Below are 22,749 nucleotides of genomic sequence, written 5' to 3' on the forward strand. Positions count from 1 at the left end.
TTCAGAGACGCCTGATATAAGTAAGGTGAACAGACAAGTATGGAGGTCTTTCCATTTGACCTTCTATAGCAAAGAACTGATGCCCAATTCTTAACATGTGATGAATACGAGTGTGAACTGATCAAAGCAAGCGATGTGAACTGACAAGCACAGTCTCAACTTTTAGAATACATGTGCCTGATTTCATCATAATTGCTGCAGAAGCAAGCACAATATATATGCTTTCTTTTCACGCAAGTCATAATAAATTATTAAAAATCACATTTAAGCAACACTAACTTGAACAGACTGAAGTTCACTGCCTTGCTGAGCTCTCAACTCATGACACTAGGCTATTCTCAACTATACTGAGCATGTAGCTTACCAACACCTACAGTGTCAGAGACACACTGTGAAACACTGCTGTTAAAGAGTAAAATGCTACAGCTGTGCTTCAAACGCAGATATACTTACAAGCGCAGAGGAAGCAGCGTTTCGCTCAACACACGGCGCTAACTACACCTGTACAACCACAATATACAGAATACTACATTTCAAACAATTTCACATACAGGTAGTAAACGAGTTGGGCCAGAACACATCATAATCAAGATACTTTGCCACTGTAATATAAAAGTTCAAAATTCACTGATTATCGCATCACAGCGTTTTCACTTGCATGCATAGCCAGCGGAGGAACTTGACTGTTTTACAAACAAACCATTGCGCCCTGCGAGTGACGGCCACAAGAATGAACACCGGGGTCAGATATCCTCACACCTATGGCAAGACAACTGCCTAGAAATTGGGACCAAGCCTCACAGACCTGGCACAATGTTGGCTAAGCCAGTGGTACTTCAACAAAGGGAGCGTGTTCAGTTCGGCACGCTTACGACGAAGGCACAGTGAGACTTCTAAGATTGCAAAGTTGTGGGCATTTAGGAGATTTCAATGTAAACGAGAAAAGCACAGATTCAGGCAATCACTTGCATACATACAACCCACAACCTCTACACTGGTCACATCTCACAAATTTTGAGCAAGAATCTGCACACAGAAGTCACTTTTTTGCTGTTGTAAGTAAAAAAAAAAAGTTTGTATACTTGCAAGCCTGCAAGTGGCAGGAAACCATAGTCGTAACAGTTTCTCAGCAGGAATTCACTAATCCAGGCAGACTTGGGCTGCTATCTCAACACACTTGTTAGCAAGAGGCTACAGTGCTCATATTGTGTTGCAATCTGCACATTTCAAGTGTTGTCCACAGAGGACCTTTTAATAAAATTCAGCTTATAAGAGTTGGCAAAGGAGCTTGTTGGTATGGATCCATCTCGAAGCAAAGAACTTGGGGACGGAACCTGTACTCGTGTGTTCTTTACTTGTCCATGTGTTAAGTAGTAGTACTGTCTTTGTTCAAGATGAATAAAATGTGGCACACTTCAGTTTTTCTGCGTACTCAATGCCGTCCAGAGACCCACGTCTTCAGAATGGAGATATGAAAGGTACACGTCTACTTGTACTGACTTCAAGGCTGTGAACCTTTTGCCAACACCACAATATTAGTTATGTGCAGAGAGTCCCACATTTGGCCACAGAGAAAAGAGTGCCGTCGAGCCCTTCATTTTGCAATGTACACAATTCCAGCAATGCTCAGTAAAGTGCAGAACTTTTCACACGTTCTTACAATAAAAGCACGCAGGCACTGGCCTCAAGTGCTGCCATAAAATGCATTTTCTGTTACGTCTCAATGCTAATACCGGTACAGCTATACAAGTAGAAAGCCAAGTTACGCTACCATCCACACCTTTAGGCAGTGCAAACATGCTGTGTGTACCGTGAATATGAATGCTAAGCACATATGAATCTTCCAGCTAAAGAAAAAAAAAAACAGGTGCATGTACATTGTCTAACTGCTAGATAACAGATTTCAACCCAGAACAGCATAGATGTTATGCCATCGTAGCCCTAAGCACAGCAAATACTTTTTTTTTTTGTGACAGTAACTGGTGGCATCACAACTGTTTTAACAGGAAATGCATTTTCTTCTTGTCTGGAATTGCTTGCATGCCTTTCTCATTATTTGCACCCAAACACATAATTAAAATGCTTGAACTATAAAATCTACAGAACTCAGCCAGAAGTGTCATGTATACACCTTGCGCTGATTTACGTAGCATTTGATATGCAAAAATGCAAAGTAGGTTCTATGTTTCATCGATATGTTTCCTCTATCATAGAAGTGATTTAATGCTGAGATGAATGAACACCAATGCACATATAGCTTGAAATTACTGTGAAATAAATTATTACAAGATTCCATGTATAAACCAACATGTGTTGTAGAAAACATTTGAAAAGGTGTGAATTTGGCGTCAGAACAACATAATGACTATTAAATAATAACAAAACTAACTTTCCAGAAATCTACGAGAATGTTAATGTCTTCCTCACCCGTAGTCTTGTTATAAATGAAACCTGAGAAACAGTGCCGCATGCATAACAATTGTACTGGACTAACTTCACAAATCGATTGTACCTCGTACAGAAATTTCCAAAGATATTTTGTCTACTACAACTCCTAGCAAATTTTGCTAATTTACTGGTATATTATGCTTGTACTTAATGTGCAAGTTGGGAAATGCAGTTCTTGCTTCATTTACTGGGTCATATTCATCTTTTTCTTCAATCATGCTATGCATATAGTATCCCTCCATCAACACGATTACTGGCATGACAATACATACCATAATAAAACAACTCTCAGAACAGTCCCACAAAGAAATGATAGCACCAAGCTTAAACTCTGGAAAATGCAAGCTTCCCCATGATATGCATTAGGACACATTTGTGTGACTATACGTACCTTTCATCAAGCGGATTACAGATATGCTCATTTATCCAGGATGTTAGAAACAGCATCGAATAAACAAAGGCCAAATTCCAATGCTAAATATTTCTGTTTACAGGCAATCGTATTACTTTTTTGAGACAAACACCTGCATTTTCACATATGTGTTGCTTCACTATATTGCATTAGTAATGAAATGAATCTGTCGGTGTAGACGATACACCTACACTACGCGCATGTACATATCATCTACAAAGTGTGATGCGAGTGTATCGCCTAGACAAATTATGTTAAAAAGTTCCTCCATTGGATCTAACAGATTACTAAAACTGGAATTTCCCTCATAATATTATAAAAGCCGATCAAACCAAGTGAGAATGGTCTGCTACATTGGAAATCATGTTCCATGTTGATCTGCAATAAAGGGCATCAAGTGACTGGAATCGTAATATTTCGCATTTTGTTATGGCTGAATAAATGTTGTTCTTGGACACTGCCAACCACAGAAAATGTGCCTATATAGACTGCTACAAGCAGCTGCTCACTATTTACATAAGTTCTGACCCGTAATGACTGCAATGATAGCATTATATCAAGCATTCTGGTGCAGTTGCGTGGAAGACTATGTGGACAATATTGGCTTTCGGGCTACACCAAAGTTGCCACTCACTCGTAACAGACTTCTCCAGCTTTCTTCCTTCACAAATATGGTCCAATGGCCACTGGGGAACGCCATCAATCGGGAACTGGGATGACGTGGGATTTTTCATTTATCTATAAGCTGCTTATGTAAATTGAAAGGTGAAATTTGCAAATCGGACTACAAATCCAGAATTCAAATACCCCGAAGAAATAAATTTTCTTTGACTTTGCTTTGCAGACTGCTCATTATTCTTCAGACACTTTTAAGCAATTCTCTTACGTGTAAAATTCATTTGTGACCATATTACAAAGTGACACTATTTGCAATGACAGCTATTAAAAAAAAAGTTAGCTATACACAGGCTTTTCAAACACCTCACTCCATCAAAAGTGTTTTGTGACAAACTAAAGTAAATCATGGTCTTTCTCATTTGTTTATCTTTTTGCACTTTGTCATGTGCTTCTTTTTTTGCATCACACAAACAGCTACGAATTTTTATAACTTATTCTGGAGCGAAACCTGAAGGTGTCTTTTGTGTATGTGTTAGTATCCTAAAGCATGTTCTTTTTTTCATATTCTCAAAGGTGCAGCGTTAAGAAGCTTTCACATGGCCGTGCTTTAGTTTATGTGAATTACAGCAGCATTTTTACTTGATATTTTGTATTGCAACGATCAGCTCTGGGATAAGACTTTTGAGCCAAAGTTATCAATGTGACCTCATGAAGGCACACAGCAAGTAAAATATTTTCGAATTCTGTCCAAATTATCTAAAGCACACAACCTAATTTTTGTTTCTAGACATTTTTGCATGCACCAATCATATTACACACGGCTTAGGGACAAGCTTGTTCTTTTAGCTGCTCAAGGAGCCAAATGTTTCCCTATGAACAAACTTACAGTAAACTCGGGTTAATTCATACAAACAGCTTTACCTTTTCTCTCATTGTTTGTGTCCACTGCATAGCATTGTTGCTTAAAGGGGCCCTGCAACAGTTTGCGAAAAGTTCCCCTCTCGGCGTAGCTTTCAGCGACTAGTACGAAAGGAAAAAAAAAAAGCGCTGGAAGCGTACGGCAATCCCTGTAAATTCGCTCACACTTGACAGATCCCAAAACTTTTTGTGGCAGCCGATTCGTATGGCAATAAGCTTTTTTACTGAAGCCATCCGACTATTACTTGAATAAATGGTCGCAAGGCCCCCTTAACAGCAGCTCGGATACACAGCCTAATATACTAAATAGCAGCAATATTGATGTGTTACTGTGAAGGCTTCGACACACCACAGAATGTAAAATACCCCATTTTTCATTTTAGGTTCATTTCATGCCTTTTTCCTAATTGCATAAATACTAGCACACGAACAGCTCTACACATCGGGTTTGGTTTTGGGACGTTAAACCCCACAAATCAGCTCTACACAATGGGTGTCTGATCGCAAGATATGCAACAAATTGCTCATGACATTGCATTAGAGGCAAATTTTTCATTAACAGTACAAAATAATACTAAAATGTACTGCTGTACACACTATAAATGCAACAACTGTGTGTGCACCAACACGAGCACGCTTGCAATTTGCAAATTATTAATTGCCTTCAATGTATCGTAGCTACTACTACTCTTGCACTTCACATGTACACTATGAACACAAGAAGCACCAAAAATAAAATTATGTTGGGACCTTATGCGCACACTGTTAGCAAGGTATCACCTGAACTTCACAGCTTTTGGAGTTGAGCGATAGTTTGGCGGTGTACCATGGCCGACCAAAAGCTGCCAAAACGACATTTGTAGAGCACTGAACAATGACAACATACTTTGTTAACACTTCATATCCTAAAATTTGCTGCAGATTAGCAATGAAGTCTGCGGCACAACAAAGTTTTGATCAGTTTAACGTATTTTGTTCACACCACCTCAGGCTTTGCAAGAGGCATGTATAAGAGCTTATTTAAATGGTTAAAAAACAGTAGTCTTAACTCAGTGAAGGCCCTCATTCACGTACCACATGATAAACTCACCATGACCTTACTTAGACCTTGTGACAGACAGGGTAATATGTGAACCTTGCAACACTGCTGCGCTTGGGCATTGACCTGGGCTTAGGTCATGCCCATTCGGCCTTCTATATGCCCATTCATGCCTCCTATATACTCTCACGAGCTGGTGAGAAGTCCGTAGCAGCTGTAGCACTGGGCCATAGCCGATCTTGAACCTTTGGGAGTCGACTGCAGAATTGTACCACCTGCATCTTGGCCACGACTAAGGCTGGGATTGTTGGCGACTGCTTGCCAAAGCTTTGTCCCTAAGGCCGTCTATGGTGGGCAAGCGATGCCAGCAACCATCAGGAAGCAGAGGAATCGTCCCAGAGGCACTGCATGCGGTCGGTCACGGGAAAGCGGAACTCTCGGCACTTGCGGCACGAGCGAATCCCGCAGCGGAAGGCAGCTCGGCGAGCGTCGCGGCACCACTTGAGACCACATGGAAACCAGGCAACGCACAGCTGCAAATGACAGCCACATGGGCCCGATGTCGTTTGAGACAGGGCACCACAGCGCAGACCCGCCGCTGCTTCTGTTGTTCCCGGTGCTGGACGTACAGCAGTTGCCAGCAAAAGTGGATCCTGGCCAGATGCTGTACAAGGCAAGATGCACATGAGAATACAGTATATATGCTGGCTTTCAAAGAAGCAATCTACATATTATGTACATGCTTCATTGGAGGTGAAACACAAGAGCCCTGTGGTTTGTGCGATGTCAGTGCACGCTAAAGAACACCACATGGTCAAAATTTTCAGAGTCCTCCACTTAAGCATCCCTCATAATCATATTATTGTTTCGATTAAACCCTAGATATTATTATTACATGTTATGTAGATAATACAACTCATGTCCACAAAATTCCTGTTATAGTAAACGGTGTGCACGAATCAGAGGGCTTCCAGCTCTCTCACACAATAATAATGCAAATTTCGTAAAATGAGAGGAATTGTAGTCATCAAATAAAAAATACATGTACAAACATACATAAATGATTGTTAAACCCTCCCCCACCAAAAAAAAGAAAAAAAAAGGTTTTCTCGCTATGCCCCGGTTAATAATAGTCAAGTTCCTTCTTATACCCGAAGCAGTACTGCCACAGAACACGCTACTTAGTAGACTTTGTGGAATGAAATCAATAAATGCGCAGTGGCCAGCAGGTGCATTTCGAGAGTGACACTTCTACTTCCACAAGGTTCCTAAGATAGTGGGGACAAAATGACCAAGAGGAATGGAAGCCTCATTCTTTCAGTCTATGTTTTGGTGAAGGGACTTGCATCATGACCTCTTTCATAAAGCTTCTGTGCGCCAGTACTACCAGTATTCTAACATGACTTTTGACCGACACTGAGTGATGCCTGCTTCATACCGCACTGACTTGCTTGCTGCGATTATATCCTTCACATCCACGGCACCCAACTAAAAAGAACTGGCAAGCAAATAGCCTGACATATTAGAGACATGTTACATGCGGTCACATATACAAAAAGAGTTGCAACAAGCACTTCGATTGGCGAGCTTTGATATATCACATCAAGCGTGCAACGAGTAGTCAAATCTTTGAAAAAAAAAAGCAAGAATTACTCAGACCTTGGCGTGCAGGTGAAGCAGCCCACGCCTGCATGTCCCCTTGTCGAGCGAAGGTCGCCTGGGGGGCATCGGCACACAACGTGGCCACATGCGGCGAAATGAGACCCGCACGGGACAAGTCCACGCTCAGGTCCAATTGCACCAGTTCACGGCCACGGTCATCCTCGGGTTCTCGTTCCGCCAAGGGGTTCCGCTGTCACACAATTAGAAGTCGCAAAAGACAGCAGAGGTTTTTCCAGAACACAGAATGTACAGGGCTACAAGCTTTCTCCACAAGACAAGTTTAACAACAACAAACTCAACATTCAACAACAATCCTTCCACAAAATGGAAAATCGATCATGACCTAAGTTCCTACTTTCTTTAAAAAAGCAACACGAATTTGCTGATGAGTGTCCTTTAGAGACGCTGATTCATAGGCATTTTTTATCGAATTACAGGGTTCTATGTCATGCTATTGAAATACTCTTTGATGATAGCTGTTCGGCACCCATGAAAACGGTAAACCAGTGAACCTAGTGAACAAGTGCATCCATTCAGGCTATTACTAAAAGAGAATCAAGCTGCTCACAAGCACTAGTGAAGCTTGAGGAGCTGCCCTCACTTTTAATACATGTGGTCACTCATACACGGAATTGCCAGCAAAAAGGCCGATGATTGCAGCGATTGAGCATTCAAGGAATTCAAAATCAAAAGGTCGGGAGTTCAAATTTTCCAACCCAAGTATGCGTTTTATATTCCTCTGTTTTTGTTTGTTCTGCCTTTTACAACAAAAAAATTGGTTTCAGTCGCACAGTAACTGCACTACACAGCTACCAAGCATAGCCACAGACATAGATTGGCAAGCTCACTCAAGAGATGATTATTCAGACTTACTCAGATTATGATCTGAGTAAGACAGGGAGAGTAATAACTTAGCAAATCTGAGCCAGCAGTCCTGTTGAAGAAAGTTTTGACTAGCCTGAATCTAAATAAGCTTAAGTGCAAATTATATTTTCAGCATAAACTATAACTCTTGAGTCAGTCCACGTGAGTTCCAAATTTTTTTGCTGAACTATGGTCCTACCTACTTAACTTCACCATCAGCCTAACGTCAGCTCACGTTTATACTCTCGTCTACTTACGCACTTGAACGCACTAGCATTCATACACCAACTTAATACTTATTGATCAGAGGCACGAGTTTTGAGTGGGTGAGGTGCCCTGATTATCTCCCCCCCCCAATCTCTTTTATAAAAAGCTCTTGATAAAAATATCATGTTTGTGATTTCTTTCAATAAAAATGTCCTTACTAGATTGTAACCACTGACAACTCATATTTAAAGGTATGAGATCAGAAGGCACCAAGCAGAGCACAGATTATGTCGGATATTGATGTTGAGAGCATTTGTGCCATGGTCAAAAAAACTAATTGCAAGCTAATAAACTGACTAGTCGACTCACTCAGACTCAGATATACTTGCGAGTCTGAATGAGTTCGAGTGAGTCTGAGTAAGTGCGGTCGGAAAAAAACTGAGTCTGAGTGCGAGTGAGTCTGCTCGTGGAAAATTTTTGTGAGTGTGAGTCCAAGTGGACCCGAAGAACAAAATATATTTCATGAGTGAGTCTGAGTGAGTTCCACATTTTTAGCTGCCCTATCATCCCATGAAAAGTTTAGCAAACTCGCTCATGAGTGGACTCATTCCGGCTCTCTCCGACATAGATCAAGCAGTGAGTCCGTGTGCGTCCGTGTCAGTAATATTTTGGTGACACTGAGTCCAAGTACGTCCGTTTGATAAAAATTTAGCTCAGTCCAAGACCATGCGAGTCCGGTTGAAAAAAGCTTTGGTGGGTCAGCCTGAGTGAGTCCTGAGCACAAAATGTATTTTATGAGTAAGTATGAGCGAGTTCCACATTTTTTGCTGAATTATGCACTTTAATTTGCTGCCAAGGGAAGAACAACTGCGTGTCATCCTGCGTACGCAGTAAATTACTAATAAAACAAAAACTACATATATTTCTTACTTTGAAAAGAAGCCTGATAAGATAGAACAAGTGAAAAAAAATAAACGGTGCTCTTGCAATGCCATGTACATTTATCATGTCGGCTCTCCATTTTGACAGCACGTGCACTCAGATCTCGATATAACAATACCAGATGTAATGAAATATTGGTTATAATGAAGTAAATTAAAAATAGTCTTCCAATAGATATAGTGTTAGGAATAAACCTTTATAACAAATTTTCAGATATAATGAACTTATTTTCATGTAAGATTAAACTTTGTAATAATGAGGTTTGAGTGTACTAAAATCTATTTACGACTAAGCTGCACCATAAAGGAACAACAGAAATAACAAGTTTGAACATCTTCCCAGCGAGCTTAAACGCTGTCAAGAATACTGGGGCTAAAGTTCTTGCACGAAATTAAGAAATAAATATAAGTATGGTGTTAAGTTCATTACTCCATTAGCAAAAGAGAATTTTAATGCTAAATGAATGCAAAAAAAAGTGTTTTGAAAGAGTCTTTATCACTGTTCCTTGTTTCAATCCTCCATCTTCCCACAAACTGCCCTTGTAAAGAGGCTGTACTGCTGCTCTTGGACATTAAACCTCCTCAATCTAACGCTCTTACTGAATCTGCACTCTGGAAGACTGTAAGAAAACCAACCTGCCGCAACTTAGACATGGCGTCAACCGAGATGAAGCCGAGGCGATTGAAGCGAATGAGGAAGCACAGCACCTGAGGTTCCCTGTGGCCTTGCTCTTCCTCGGCCAAGACCACTACCCGAAACACCTGCACCTCCTGTAACAACAACGCTTGCATAAGCATACGAAGCACAAAAACCTTCATAGCTCATTGCTGCATGAGGACTTGTTAAAAAGTGTTAATGACTGTGTTATTAAACAAGGGCACAGATGGCTTTAGCTGATAAATATGGGGTTTTGACAGGCACTATTTTACAAATTCTTTCCACGTACTTAGAGTAGATGCTGGTAGACTGGAAGGAAGGCGTTCATGTGTAGGAACCAGGTAGATGCATTGGTTCAAAGATTGCTCTGTTACTTAATTTTTTGTAGTGTTGAGGACTTTAAAACTGTGGAAACCACAGAGAGCAAAAGACTTGAACCAAATGGGGGGGGGGGGGGGCTGAACCTTACTAGTAAAGAATTGCTTCACAATAATGGAATACATTTCTAGGCATTTCCGAAGGGCCATGTATGCTGGCAGTATTTCTGTAGATCATCAAAACATCCTGTTAAATTTTTTGTCAGAGGACTCTAAGGTTGTAACAACGGTACAGCCATGTCTTGCCTTAAACCTGTCCTCACCAAGCCTTGTGAGCACAAAATGAGCGATAGCTTTGATGCACAGGTTACGCATCTTTTGGATGTAGGTTATCCTCATGCTGCTATTGCCATTTTACAGAAGTCCGTTGTGTTGTGTCCAAGCATAATTGCAGAAAGCGATAGGAATAAACATCTTGTAGTTTACAATGCACATACATTGTGTATCTCACATGCTTGAGAAAGTAGCAAGTAGACACGGAATTAACATCGTTTTCATGGCTGTCAATAAGCTAGGTAAGATTTGTGGCATAGTCCAGAGAAAAAACTAGCAAGACAACAAGCGGACAGGTGTATTTTTTCCATAAAACACACCAACAAACTCTCCGATTCCCGTACAGGTGTGCCGTATGAAGTCACTGTCAGCTGCGGCAGCTTCTATATAGGACAGACAGACCATTGGATTAACCAGAAATTATCGGAACGAGAGAGATTGCTAACCAGAGGCTCACCTTCTAACCTATCTTTATATTGTTATCTAACCTATATTTACATGTTATATTGTAACCAACTCAGCCCTCTGTTACTCTTAGCTATTTGTAATATTCATTGTTCCTTTCACAGTCTTTGGTTTCTTGCAACTGTCTATAAATGCTTCACACTTGATATTTGGTATTATAGCTTTTCTTGGTACTGCTACACCACACATATAGACCAAAGACTCAGTGCTTGCTTTCTAACCTCTCTCTACCAAAGGCTCAGTGCTTGCTTTCTAACCTCTCTCTATTTCGTAACATCTAAATGTCACTATGTGCCACAGAGCTGTAGGTATTTCTCAACATTTTTTTAAATTCAACAAAATTTTTGCTTACTTGCACTTCAAGTGTACATGAGCACAGATTTGAGGTGTCCAGTCGTTTAGCACATAATACAAATGTTTTATATGCATGTTTCGTCATACCACTCTCTGAAATAAAATTACTAATTCATTTCATAATAATAATAATGATATTGAGACACTACCAAGTATGGCGTTATATGCTTCGAAGTTAGTACATGCTATGCAAAAAGATGGAGATATCTGAAAGGCCTTTCATGGTAATTCAGTGGCTGCAGTACAACGGTTCTGAGTTCTGGTCACTGCAGTCACATTCATATTAAGTTCCAAACAAAAAATACAAAAGTAGAATGTTACAATCTTTACTGTATTGCATAAACCACATCACAGGTAGTCACAGACAAGCGAAATATACACTAATATAACAGTAATGTTATTTGTAAAAAGAGGAATGGAGTGAAACACGTGCTACACATAACTATGAACAATAACTACACATAACTACATATAACTATATTGTTTATAGCTTTAAATTGAAGTGCGCCATAGCTATTGCAAAGTAAATTAAAATGAAAGGAGAAACAAAAACTTGTCCGTGCCGTAGGGACTAAACTTGCGATCGTGGACTACCACTGGTGCTATTGCAGTGGCTAATCCTAAATCCCCTTTATTTGGGTATTTCTGCTCGTGTGACCCCAGGAATGTTGGCCAGCAAATGTGGAACGTTCTGTCTTTTGGTATCATGTAGCACAAAAATTCTGCATGCAGGCAGTTGATTAATGAACCCTCACACACTACCTAAAGGCATCAAACCTGCTGGGATCGAAACCCTCGCTAGGAAATGAATGAGGGAAGTGAAACAGGTTAAGGGGCTTGCTTTGTTCGACATAGTCATACAAAGCCATCACATACTGAAGCCAAGGAAACATGGTCAAGGAAGCTAAGGGGTGTTATTTGCAGTTCTTCAGTCTTCAGCTTCTGTTATGATCAACAGAGCTGACCTTGTTGGTAACCGTCCATTGCAAAAAGAAAGTGTGTAAACATGGATACAAGAAAGACGTCAAGACACCACAAATGCCAGCTTGGTATAGTGTGTGTGTTGGCTTAGTACAGTAATGCTATGGGTATCATGTCATTATGCACCGTTATAATTCTTTGCACCTTCTCTCTGAGTAGCAGGCCCGATGAAACATTTAAATGTCCCACACAAACCAGCACAGTTTCTATTCAACCACATACATGGCAGCTCCCGCTGCCAACTAGCTTGTGCCAACATCCTTCCCAACCATTACTGCTGCGACATTGGGTTTCACATCATTTGTCCTTGAGCACGTCTACATCGGAGCCTTTTGTGTGTGAACAAGCTTTGCCAAGCCAAGCACACATTTGCCACAATGCAGGCACGGTGCCAGCAATCAATCACCAGTAACTGTCGCAGCACCTTGGAACAAGGGCAAGTTGCTCAGGTACGTCTGCAGTGAACAGGCACTGAGTGAAATGCTACACTCAGGTCATTAGCCACATATTTTAAAATTCAACTGAAGAAAATTCTGTGCAATATAAATGTCCTTATTGAATTCATCCCAACTAGTATGTCATCGCTACAGTTTACTTCGTCGTGAAGTAAAAACAGCGCAGCTCCAAATGGGGAGTATTACACTGAATACATACCTTACTCGACTAGACGCAGCTTTTCCAAGGGGGAAAGGGCTTTTTTTAAAACACAGTTATGGCTCCTTCGTTCTGATAAGCGCTAACACTGCATGATCACAGAAAGAAGAAACGGGGGGAGGGGGGGTGCAGACATGCCAAATCTGGAGAACATGTAAGTGGCTAATTCGATTTACAAGAGTAACACATTCGCAGAGGTCGCATACGAGCTACCTACGAAGCAAGCAGCGTGCACGTAATCGGCTACAACGACATTTTGATGCTAATTGACTGATTGATATGTGGGGTTTAACGTCCCAAAACCACTATATGATTGAGAGACGCCGTAGTGGAGGGCTCCGGAAATTTCGACCACCTGGGGTTCTTTAACGTGCACCCAAATCTGAACACACTGGCCTACAACATTTCCGCCTCCATCGGAAATGCAGCCGCCGCAGCCGGGATTTGAACCCACGACCTGCGGGTCAGCAGCCGAGTACCTTAGCAACTAGACCACCGCGGCGGGGCACATTTTGATGCTAGTTTTGTTGTACAATCCTTTTAGTCCCGGCCTGACCTAACGTCTGCGACTTGGCGATCAACAGTCTGCGTACATCTACCTCGGGCTTCACTACGCAACTTCTGTTTCGCAGCGCGCGCGCCCTTTCGCAACCGGCTAGCCATCCATCGTTCTCGAGTGTCGACGTCCACTGACCGCGCGGAAGTCGATGAGCTGCGTGACGTGCGTGCCATCAGCCCTCTGGAATTCGAGTGTGATGGTCTCGTCACTGGTGTTGGCTAGCAGCCGCTCGCGGAGCAGGTCGCCTCCCGCGTTGCGCACGTTGATGATCAGCTGCGCCGGCGTCGGTCGCACAAGGCACGCCCAAAACAGCACCACAGCAGCCGCTGGGCCCATCTTGAGGACGTTTAGGCTAGCTACAACCGCTGGTTGGCCGCAGCATCCTTACTACCGATCGCCTACTACAACGCCCGCACAATATGAAACTACGAAGGTGACAGCAACGGAAGGCTTCGCCTTTCTCGCTTTTGTTGATACACTTGTGGATTTCGTTTAGTTCTCGGCTTGGCTCGCAATGACTGCGTTGCACACTTGTAAATACAAGTATTTATATATTTTTGTTACAGTGTTGCATAAACTATAACAGCATTTTAAAAACGTAGGTGTAAATGTTTTGTAAAAAATGAAACACAATTTTTACTTATGACTTATTGTTGAGCCAACTTTGTTGGGTGCATAGGAGGCGCTGGCATAGGTAACGGAGGTGGTTACCCTTGTTAGGGTGGCTAGAATTATGAGGTGTGAAAAGCGGCCGCAGAAACCGGTCCCCAAGGCGCGCCGATGCCGCTTGGGGCGCTGCACGCACCGGCGCGGGTAGCCTTTCGCAGGCGATGTACGAATGAGCGCGCGCTGCTCGCCGCAGAATTATCTTTCACGCTGCGTTAGTCACCGATTTTCAGTGAAAGCCTTTCCGTTAGAGACAGTGTAAGGCAGTACATGGCGCATAAGCGATTTAACATCACCGTATGGACTCGCTTCTGAAAATAATTCTCGAGGAAGCGTACGAGCGTGACTCGACGTAACCTTTGGCGATTTAATATTATGGTTACTCACAGTAGATTTGCAGGTATGTGACGAGATTCTGAGATTACTGGAAGGCTTCATATTATTTTGGGCATGCTAAATTCCTTCAACTACGAGCAGAAACGCCTGTAATATATCCTCGTTTTCCCGCTCCGAGCGCACAATCTCATTCAAATATCGGTTTCCAAACGAAGCAGTTTTAGCTGCCTATAGGCAGCTAAAACTCATCTGAGTTAATGTATACATTAACTCAGATGAGTCACGCATTAAGAGCGCCAAAATTTACCTATACCGCTAAGCGTGTGACTTGAGAATTGTTCCCAGCAGCATAAATTTAGCAGACACTTTTTCACAAAAACACAACTTTATTTCCACGCATGCCATTCATGCACTGCCACTAGAGTACGCATGGCTTTACTCTCCGCCCTTTCTTTTCGTCTTCCTTTTGGTTCATCCCTTTCAAAAAAAAGTGGACACGAGTGAGGCAATAAAATCGCACCACACTTTTCGTCAAAAAAGCAGCATGCTTTGCGCAACCAATTTGTTGCGTCTCGCCTATCCCCTTCATCATCTCAACGGCCGATTTGGCATGAAGACGTGATGTGCTCAAGAAGCGAGTGATTTTGTTCTCAAGGGATAATATCAGGTTATAGAAGGAATTCGACGGATACAAAAGTCCTCCGAGATCCCACAGCTTGCTTGCCTGGGCTGGGAGATTTCCTGGCACATTTTCTTTAGAAGCAAGGCAGGCGTTCTTGCAATCATCACAATTACTACGAAGTACACGCTTTCTTGCGACATAACCTGCGACATAATACACAAGGCGGGCGTCACTTCGCTCAACAGTGTATGACGCATGATCTACAGACACTTCTAGCACGTCAGATGAAAGTCTTTCGTTGTCTTCGTTGTGATCTTCCACCTCGTGCAGCATTTCTTCCAGAGAGAGAAGAGATTCCACCACTCCGTCAGCTACATTGCCACCCTTCGGACTCTTTGCCAGGCTATAGAAGCTGAGGCATCTATAAATAAACAATGCATATTTTACTCACAACAGCAGTCAAACATAATCAGATGCGTAACAAGTTTATACGACATGCAACATAAGGCGTAAAATTTGATAATAAAATACCTCGTGATAACAACAAACTGTGCAGGGGTTGGGTGATCATTGCCACCACCTGCCTGCCGCACGATTCCGAAACAGCGCTCAAGGCAGTCTTGGCTTAGGCGAGCCGTCATGAGATACTTGAAATGTACTTCCTCACACAGGTACTCCAGGAGGTGCTTCGTACTTTTCAACGTCACACGCAAACCCACTGCGGTACTTTTGCTTAGAAAGCCAAGTCCTCTTGCGTGAGCTTCCCACAAATCGAGGAACTTTAGTGCCTGGTCAAGCACAGCTTCCTTTCGGCTGTGAAGCCTGAAATAATGTTTATGTATGAAGCGTAGAAACTTTGTCTGGACTAATTATCGACAGGGTAAATATTTCACTCTTACCGTAAAGCTTCTGCTGGAAACCTGGATGTCATCACCTCGATTAGTTCCGCCATGAGACCAATAACGAGTCTTGTTGGCTCAACATTTGTGTATTGCTCCTCGATCTGATCTTTGTAAAAATCTAAGCACCGAGTCACTTGGGCACTGAAAACATGAAATGTTAAGTCCACACGCATTTTCTCGAATCCATTTGGAAAGATATGTGATCGAGTCAGCTTTGGTGCCACTTTCAAGGTGATGGCACTGCTGTCAAGTTTCCACATGGTTGACACATGATCCCAGTGGGCCTGTAAAATTTCCACATTGCATCAGGAACTGTTAAGGATTCAAATTAGCATTGAGAAGTACGCATTATGCATAAAAATTCCACAGAAATATTAGAGCCAACTTGCCCTTCCGTTGTGGGTGTTGAAGACCTGCTTCATCATTGTGTTTCTCACGCACTTCATGAGGTGAGGGAAGTCCGATATAAAGTACAAAAATCGGTGTTTGTTGCACGGATGAACAACTCTGCACTGAATGTCATTGAGGGTGGCGCGTATCCCCAGGATGTTCCACATAGATCTGTTCCAGGGCGCACCATCACAGCAAATGTAATCCACGTAGAGGCCGGCTTGCTCACACAAAATTGTAGCTTCTACCAAAAGTTTTGTCAACAGCCTGGCTTTTACGTTCCCGCTGGATGAAAACACACCTGAAGAGAAATAGAGCATTACAAAACGCTTCGGCATATGTGCCTTAACAGTGCAAAAAATATATTACCAATGATTTGTGTCCATTTCCCCACAAATGGTTGGAACATTATGACAAGCCCATGGTCAGCTTTGCGGTGTCTTTCATTGGCATCGGTAAACTTGCCGAGGTCGACAAAGCCTTCAATATTGCTGGACGACTGCAAGTCCAGATGAGCAGAGAGTTTCATTTCATCCACTACTATGCCCCCATGCCTCTCCATTTCATCCATGTCTTTAACTTTTTTCTTCAGACAGCTCAGGAGTTTGGTATTAAACCCATAAGCAGCAGCGAATCCCTGTAGATAAAAACATTAGGAACCATCTCTATACTGCACACCATATGCAATCACATACCTTGATGTATTTTTGAAGGCAAGCACGGCTTGGCAGGACAAGAATTCTGTGTGCTCTAAGATGCTCATACAGTCGTGCACTTTTCATTCTGAGGATGATGCACTCAAGGAGCCATTCTTTATTGTAGTTATATCCGCGCAAGGACCTTCGTTTGGCAGCGTCAAAACAAGCCTGCACCGCAGCCCGTTGCTTTTTTGGAAGAAGTTTCAGCTGAAATAATTAAGAAGCTATTAGTAATGAATCTATAACAACTTAATGGGACAGTGTACCTTTTCCTCTAACACAGATGCAATGATTTGTGAAGTCTTTTCTCGCATCTTCTTCAGGGCATCCTGCAAGGTAAGCAGCTTCATTTTCTTTTTCTTCAACGTACGAACAGCCCATTTCAGTCGTTGTGCAGCTGTTCTTGCAAGTGGCCGCTTAGTCTTTTTTTTTTTTAGACGGAGCAGACGAGCCTTCAGAAGGTTTCTGCATTTTCTGCAGGCAGTACAACGTCCAGATGAGCCATCTGTAAAGTGTACCATAATCGGTGGATAAGTCTAACCAAAGCAGGGACAGGTATCTACAGGCTCAAATAAAATATTTTAGGCAGGGTTTGCGCAACTGCGATATCTCATAATACCTTGTAGCGAAATCGATGAGGAACCATCGCAAGAAAGGGAGAAGACACGATTTTGAGATAGCTTCGCCTTGCTTTCCAAATTCAGTGGTTGGAACTCTTCCATTGTCCCAATTCCTACGCAGGGTGTCAATGTGTCTGCATACTTGAGAAGATCCTGTGCTTGGCTCACTGTCTGACAGCCACTTTTTTTGAATAGGAACCCGTTCAGAAAGATGCTGCACTGAGCAGCTGCTCCTTCCTCAGCTTCAAACAACACTATCTTGTTGTGAATAACAGGAGGTGTTAAATCTCTGTCCAATTTAGCGGTCTGGTAGCATAATGCATTCGTTTGCTCGAACTTCTGCATCGACCACAACTCGCTAGGACGGTGAAGCATAGCACTTAAGGAATGCAGCTGTTCGGTCAACATGACGTTCTGTTCTGAAACGATCACGTCATGGTCAATCGCTGAGCCTTCTTCGACATTGTCGTGGTTCACACTAATTCTTTTACTCGAAACAGCACTTTCAGCCACGCTTTTCCGTCTCTTTCTCTCCTTGGGCAGAGCTTTCGTCAAGTATTTAGGCAAATTAGGAAAAATCGTCGGCACGGCGTCATTTGTTAAGGTCGGCACAGCGCGCGGCATGTATACATCTTCACCATTAATCCTATGTTTGAACGTACGCACGACAAATCTGTGAAAAAGAAAAGAGAAAAGGACAGCCAATTGGTTATGTTGCAATGCAGCATGTGACACGTGGAACGCAAGTAAGCAAAATTGGTCTCTTGCTCGGGTGTGCGAACACCGTGCCTTCTATTTTTTGTACATACCTTGGGTCGAAGTGCTTCTCGCACACTGCGGAGTTCTCGTCAAGCTGTTTGTCCGCTCTTGGAATAGCACGAATCCATTTGTCGAACAGCACACTACACGTGGGAGCTCGGAAAAGGGAAACTTTCTCTCCTGAAGAATTATAATATCCAGTGTTGCAGCCAGGCACAAAGCACCAACGTTGCGTCTTCTTTTTTGTCGTTGACATCTTCGGACATTTCAGAGAGACTCAACGCAATCACCGATCGACGACATACTTGTAAGACAGTGCGACTGCTAACGAAAAAAATTATGGCGCGACTGAAGCAAACCCAGCGAAGTGCGCCGCTCACTACCCGCGCCGCTGCCATCAGCGCCCCTAGCGGCATCGGCGCGCCGAAGGACCCTCTCCGCCAAGCGAAAGGCGCCCCGCTCATCACACCTCCATTCTAGCCACCCTACCCTTGTTATTCATGATGTACCTACAAGGATTAGAGGCCAAATTAGAGGGGAGTGGACTGGGCTTCAACCTCTCTTTCGTCAAACAAGGAAAACTCATTGAACAGGCACTACCAGCATTGATGTACGCAGATGATATAGTGCTAATGGCCGACAACAAGGAAGATTTGCAGAGATTGGTGGACATCTGCGGTAATGGGGGAGATAGGTTAGATTTCAGATTCAGTAAGGAAAAATCAGCAGTCATGATTTTTAATGACAATGAAGGTAGTGAGCTTAGAATACAGGAGGTCACGCTAGAGATAACAGATAAATACAAATATCTGGGCGTATGGATAAGCAATGGGACCGAGTACCTGAGGGAACACGAAATATACGTGACGACTAAAGGTAAAAGGAATGCAGCAGTGATGAAAAATATGGCACTGTAGAATTACAATAGGTATGATGTTGTGAGAGGAATATGGAAAGGGGTCATGGTTCCTGGACTGACGTCCGGCAATGTGGTCTTGTGCATGAGACCAGAAGTTCAAGCAAGATTAGAGATTAGGCACCGTGGAATAGGTAGGCTTTCGTTAGGAGCTCACGGGAATACACCAAATCAGGGAGTACAAGGTGATATGGGATGGACATCATTTGAGGGCAGGGAAGCTAGCAGCAAGATAAAATTTGAGAAGCGATTGAGAGAAATGGGGGAGGAGCGTTGGGCTAGGAAGGTATTTAGCTACTCGTACATGAAGAATGTCGATAGAAAATGGCGGAAGTGAACCAGAAAATTTACTGATAAGTACTTGGAAAACAGCAAGGGGCCAAACCAAAAAGAATTATCGGTTAAGAAGAAGGTGAAGGTAGCTGTGACCGATATGTGGAGCATTGGCATGATTAGGAAGTGCGCACTAGAGATCTATCGAACTTTTAATTAGGAAATAGCCAAGGAAAGGATCTAGGATAATACTCGGGGTAGTTATCTACTGTTTGAGGCCAGGACGGGAGTACTGCGAACAAAGACATATCGGGCGAAGTACGAAGGGGTAGACACGGTATGCAGTGCGTGTTGAAAGGAAGAAGAGACTGCCGAACACTTGATAATGTTCTGTAAATGGCTTCACCCTGTAGTTCAGGTTGATGGCGCAGAGTTTTTCAAAGCACTGGGGTTTAGGGACAGTGAGGGCAAAATAGACTTTAAGCGGGTAGAATTAACTAGGAGGAGGTTATCTGATTGGTGGCTAAAGTCAAGGCACGAGTGAAAATTGAACCCCTCGCTGCAAAGTACGAATCCTCAACCTCACTATTTAAGGAAAAAAAAATCTAGTTTTTGGTTCATTATATATTACTTCTTGATGGCGTCAGCCACCGCCCGATCTAAAGGGTACAGCCATACTCATTCATCCATCCATTCATACAACCTATGCCAGCGGCACTTTTCCTTCCTCCGTGGCCAGCGGTAACGGCAATTCAAGCGGGTAGAATTAACTAGAAGAAGGTTATCTGATTGCTGGATAAAGTCAAGGCACAAGTGAAAATTAAACTCCTCACTGCAAAGTACCAGTCCCCAACTTCACTATTTAAAGGAAAAAAAAATAAAACTAGTGGTTAGTTCACTAAGTATTACAGCTAGGTGGCGTTAGCCGCCGCCCGATCTAAAGGCTACAGTCAAATCCATCCATCCATCTATTACCAGAAAACAACGTAAAAGTGAGTTATAAGCAACTGGTAGGTGTTCTGTAGCTAAGCTAGAAAGGTTAACGGTAGGTGTTCTGAGGGTTAACGTTGCCGTCAGGAAACGTGAAGACACGCATCTGTGACGCAACAACAGGGAAGTTGAGGTTGTTGTTGTTATGCCAGCTGCGGGGCGAAGGCACGATTTCCCGCGCTAGCTTTGGCCCCTTCGGCTTCCAGCGAGCGCAACCACAGTCCTAAATCTCGCTGTTGGCGCCAGCCGGACGTGTCGAAAGGATGCGCGTTTAGTCACCGTAGCTGTTATCGCTCACAAAAGAAAATGGTGAGCGGGGAGCCCATCGAGGACTTGCGGTACTTGTTCGACTCGCTCTCTGTTGACGACGAAGGCTACGAGTCGCCCAATCACGAGGATGACGGCGACGCGAGTCCCACGGTTCGGCGCCGCGGACCCGTGCGTCGCGCTACGGTGCCTCGGCCGTGCCCGTATCGTTATGGCAGCGCCGACGAATGGAGTCCCTCGTCCGACAACCGGCCTTCGTCGGTCGACTCGGCCGTTTCCCTGTCTCCGCCAGCATCGAACGAGACGATATGCAGTACCTCGAGCAGCGGCGCTGAACTGGAAGACGGCGACGACCCAGAAAAGCCAGCCAGAATCGAGGAAATACTGAAATATCTGCACCATGGCGAACCCCCGTCCTTGCCTGCCTCGGTTGAAGAGATCAACCGCCAGCCTCCTCAATTCAAGCCTATTCGGCCGCGAGAAGACAGGTATGGCGTGCTATATAGTGCATAGTATATTTCTTAGCCCATTTGTTTGTTTTTTGTTGTTACTGCTGTCAGCCCCTAAGAGGTTTATCATGGTTCTCAGTGTAAACGTAACGGCATGCCTTCCTTTCCGCGAACTTGGGTTATCTGATCGGTGGACGGGCGGCTTGCATTACCTTCGTTACAAAATCCGCAATAAAGCGCTATAAATGATTGCAAATTAATCGTGGCAGTATTGTGTACGCAAAAAAAAAATGAATGACGATAAAAAAGACTTACGATATCGGCCTCCCGGTAGCTCTTCACAAACTTTTAAATCGCTTGACAGGTTTCATTATTGACCAATTCCTTATATAATGCACACCGCTCGCTTCATCTTCAGGCATCGCTGCAATGAATGCCCCGTTTGAAAAAAAGAAAAACAAATGACTTATTCAGAGCAAGTCTAAAAGTATAGTGTCAACGCTGTACTGATAGGAATGATATTTCCTGTCGAAGGAGCGGCGTAACAGATAGCTTGCGCAACAAAAGCCGCTCTTTTGGATATAAGAGGCTTCATATACCAAACGATACGTAGTCAAACACTGGAAGTTGCACAAGAATGTGTCTACTTAAGAGAGGTAGTAACCATGATAGTCAAATAAGAGCACATTGATCAAGCGTTCTCAAGTCGTTAATGGTAGTCTACCACTATTTCTCAAAAGGAAGGTATATAACAGCTGCATTTTATCGGTACTTACTTACGGAGCAGAAACCTGGAGGCTAACAAAGAGGATTCAGCTTAAATTGAGGATGATGCAGGGAGCAATAGAAATGAAAACGATAAATGTAACCTTAAGCAACAGAAAGAGAGGAGAGTGGGTTTGGGAATGAACAGGGGTTAAGGATATCATACTTGAAATTAAGAAGAAATGAACATGGGCCGGGCGCATAGCGCATCGGCAGAATTGCCACTGGATATTAAGGCTAACTGACTGGATGCCCAGAGAAGGCAAACAAGCGAAGGGGAGACAGAAAGTTAGGGGTACAGATGAGATTCAAAAAGCTTTCAAGTATAAAGTGGCAGCAGAAAGCACAGGGGCGGATTGACGAGATGTAAGAGGCCATGCCTTGCAGTGGGTGAAGTTGGGCTGATGATGATACCAATCATGTGCACTCATTGTATTTTGGCACTTTAAAGCATGGGCATTAGAGAATGACTGACAGCAACATTCAGTGCAATCACTTGCTTGGTGACGGTGTTTGTTCAACAAGGCATTGCCGACAGGAAAGAGGTATTTGTTGTGCCGACTGAAGCGTGTGTGACAGAGACTACAAATGCAGTTTCCTCCAATCCAAGGGCACCATTTCGCGGTGATTTGTGCTAGGCTCGATTCTGTGCTGGACTCGCTCGCT

General features: G+C 43.2%; 3 protein-coding genes across 3 annotated transcripts in view; 1 reads left to right on the forward strand and 2 right to left on the reverse strand.

The window, feature by feature from the left end:
• Window positions 1-5,669: 5,669 nt before the first annotated feature.
• Window positions 5,670-13,899, reverse strand: oaf (BRICHOS-like domain-containing protein out at first). Its single transcript, XM_075892486.1, has 4 exons — window positions 13,566-13,899; window positions 9,746-9,880; window positions 7,095-7,287; window positions 5,670-6,099 (listed from the first exon to the last, which is right to left on the reverse strand). The coding sequence occupies exons 1-4, from the start codon at window positions 13,764-13,766 to the stop codon at window positions 5,810-5,812; spliced, it is 819 nt and encodes a 272-aa protein (XP_075748601.1). The 5' UTR covers window positions 13,767-13,899; the 3' UTR covers window positions 5,670-5,809.
• Window positions 13,900-14,798: 899 nt separating this feature from the next.
• On the reverse strand, window positions 14,799-18,890 carry LOC142814214 (uncharacterized). Its single transcript, XM_075892487.1, has 8 exons — window positions 18,474-18,890; window positions 17,664-18,337; window positions 17,311-17,549; window positions 17,042-17,251; window positions 16,716-16,983; window positions 15,954-16,647; window positions 15,586-15,876; window positions 14,799-15,475 (listed from the first exon to the last, which is right to left on the reverse strand). The coding sequence occupies exons 1-6, from the start codon at window positions 18,677-18,679 to the stop codon at window positions 16,331-16,333; spliced, it is 1,914 nt and encodes a 637-aa protein (XP_075748602.1). The 5' UTR covers window positions 18,680-18,890; the 3' UTR covers window positions 14,799-15,475; window positions 15,586-15,876; window positions 15,954-16,330.
• Window positions 18,891-20,598: 1,708 nt separating this feature from the next.
• LOC119171844 (NF-kappa-B inhibitor delta) overlaps window positions 20,599-22,749 on the forward strand; it is a 31,915-nt gene continuing 29,764 nt past the window's right edge. The window contains exon 1 of the mRNA XM_037422703.2: window positions 20,599-21,357. Within this exon, the coding sequence (XP_037278600.2) occupies window positions 20,909-21,357 (449 nt within the window). The 5' untranslated portion in view covers window positions 20,599-20,908. The remainder of the gene's footprint in view (window positions 21,358-22,749) is intronic.

Source organism: Rhipicephalus microplus, chromosome 4 (assembly GCF_043290135.1).
Source record: "Rhipicephalus microplus isolate Deutch F79 chromosome 4, USDA_Rmic, whole genome shotgun sequence".
Taxonomy (NCBI): domain Eukaryota; kingdom Metazoa; phylum Arthropoda; class Arachnida; order Ixodida; family Ixodidae; genus Rhipicephalus; species Rhipicephalus microplus.

What these genes read in the sequence shown, in the direction of transcription:
- oaf (XM_075892486.1), bottom strand. Translation starts at nt 13,766, where the DNA reads ATGGGCCCAGCGGCTGCTGTGGTGCTGTTTTGGGCGTGCCTTGTGCGA. An exon ending in AGCTCATCGACTTCCGCGCG is followed by an intron (nt 9,881 to 13,565) that starts GTCAGTGGACGT and finishes TTGTTGTTACAG; the next exon opens with GAGGTGCAGGTGTTTCGGGT. An exon ending in CCATGTCTAAGTTGCGGCAG is followed by an intron (nt 7,288 to 9,745) that starts GTTGGTTTTCTT and finishes ATTGTGTGACAG; the next exon opens with CGGAACCCCTTGGCGGAACG.
- LOC142814214 (XM_075892487.1), bottom strand. Translation starts at nt 18,679, where the DNA reads ATGTCAACGACAAAAAAGAAGACGCAACGTTGGTGCTTTGTGCCTGGC. An exon ending in GAGAAGCACTTCGACCCAAG is followed by an intron (nt 18,338 to 18,473) that starts GTATGTACAAAA and finishes TCTTTTTCACAG; the next exon opens with ATTTGTCGTGCGTACGTTCA. An exon ending in CATCTGTGTTAGAGGAAAAG is followed by an intron (nt 17,252 to 17,310) that starts GTACACTGTCCC and finishes TAATTATTTCAG; the next exon opens with CTGAAACTTCTTCCAAAAAA.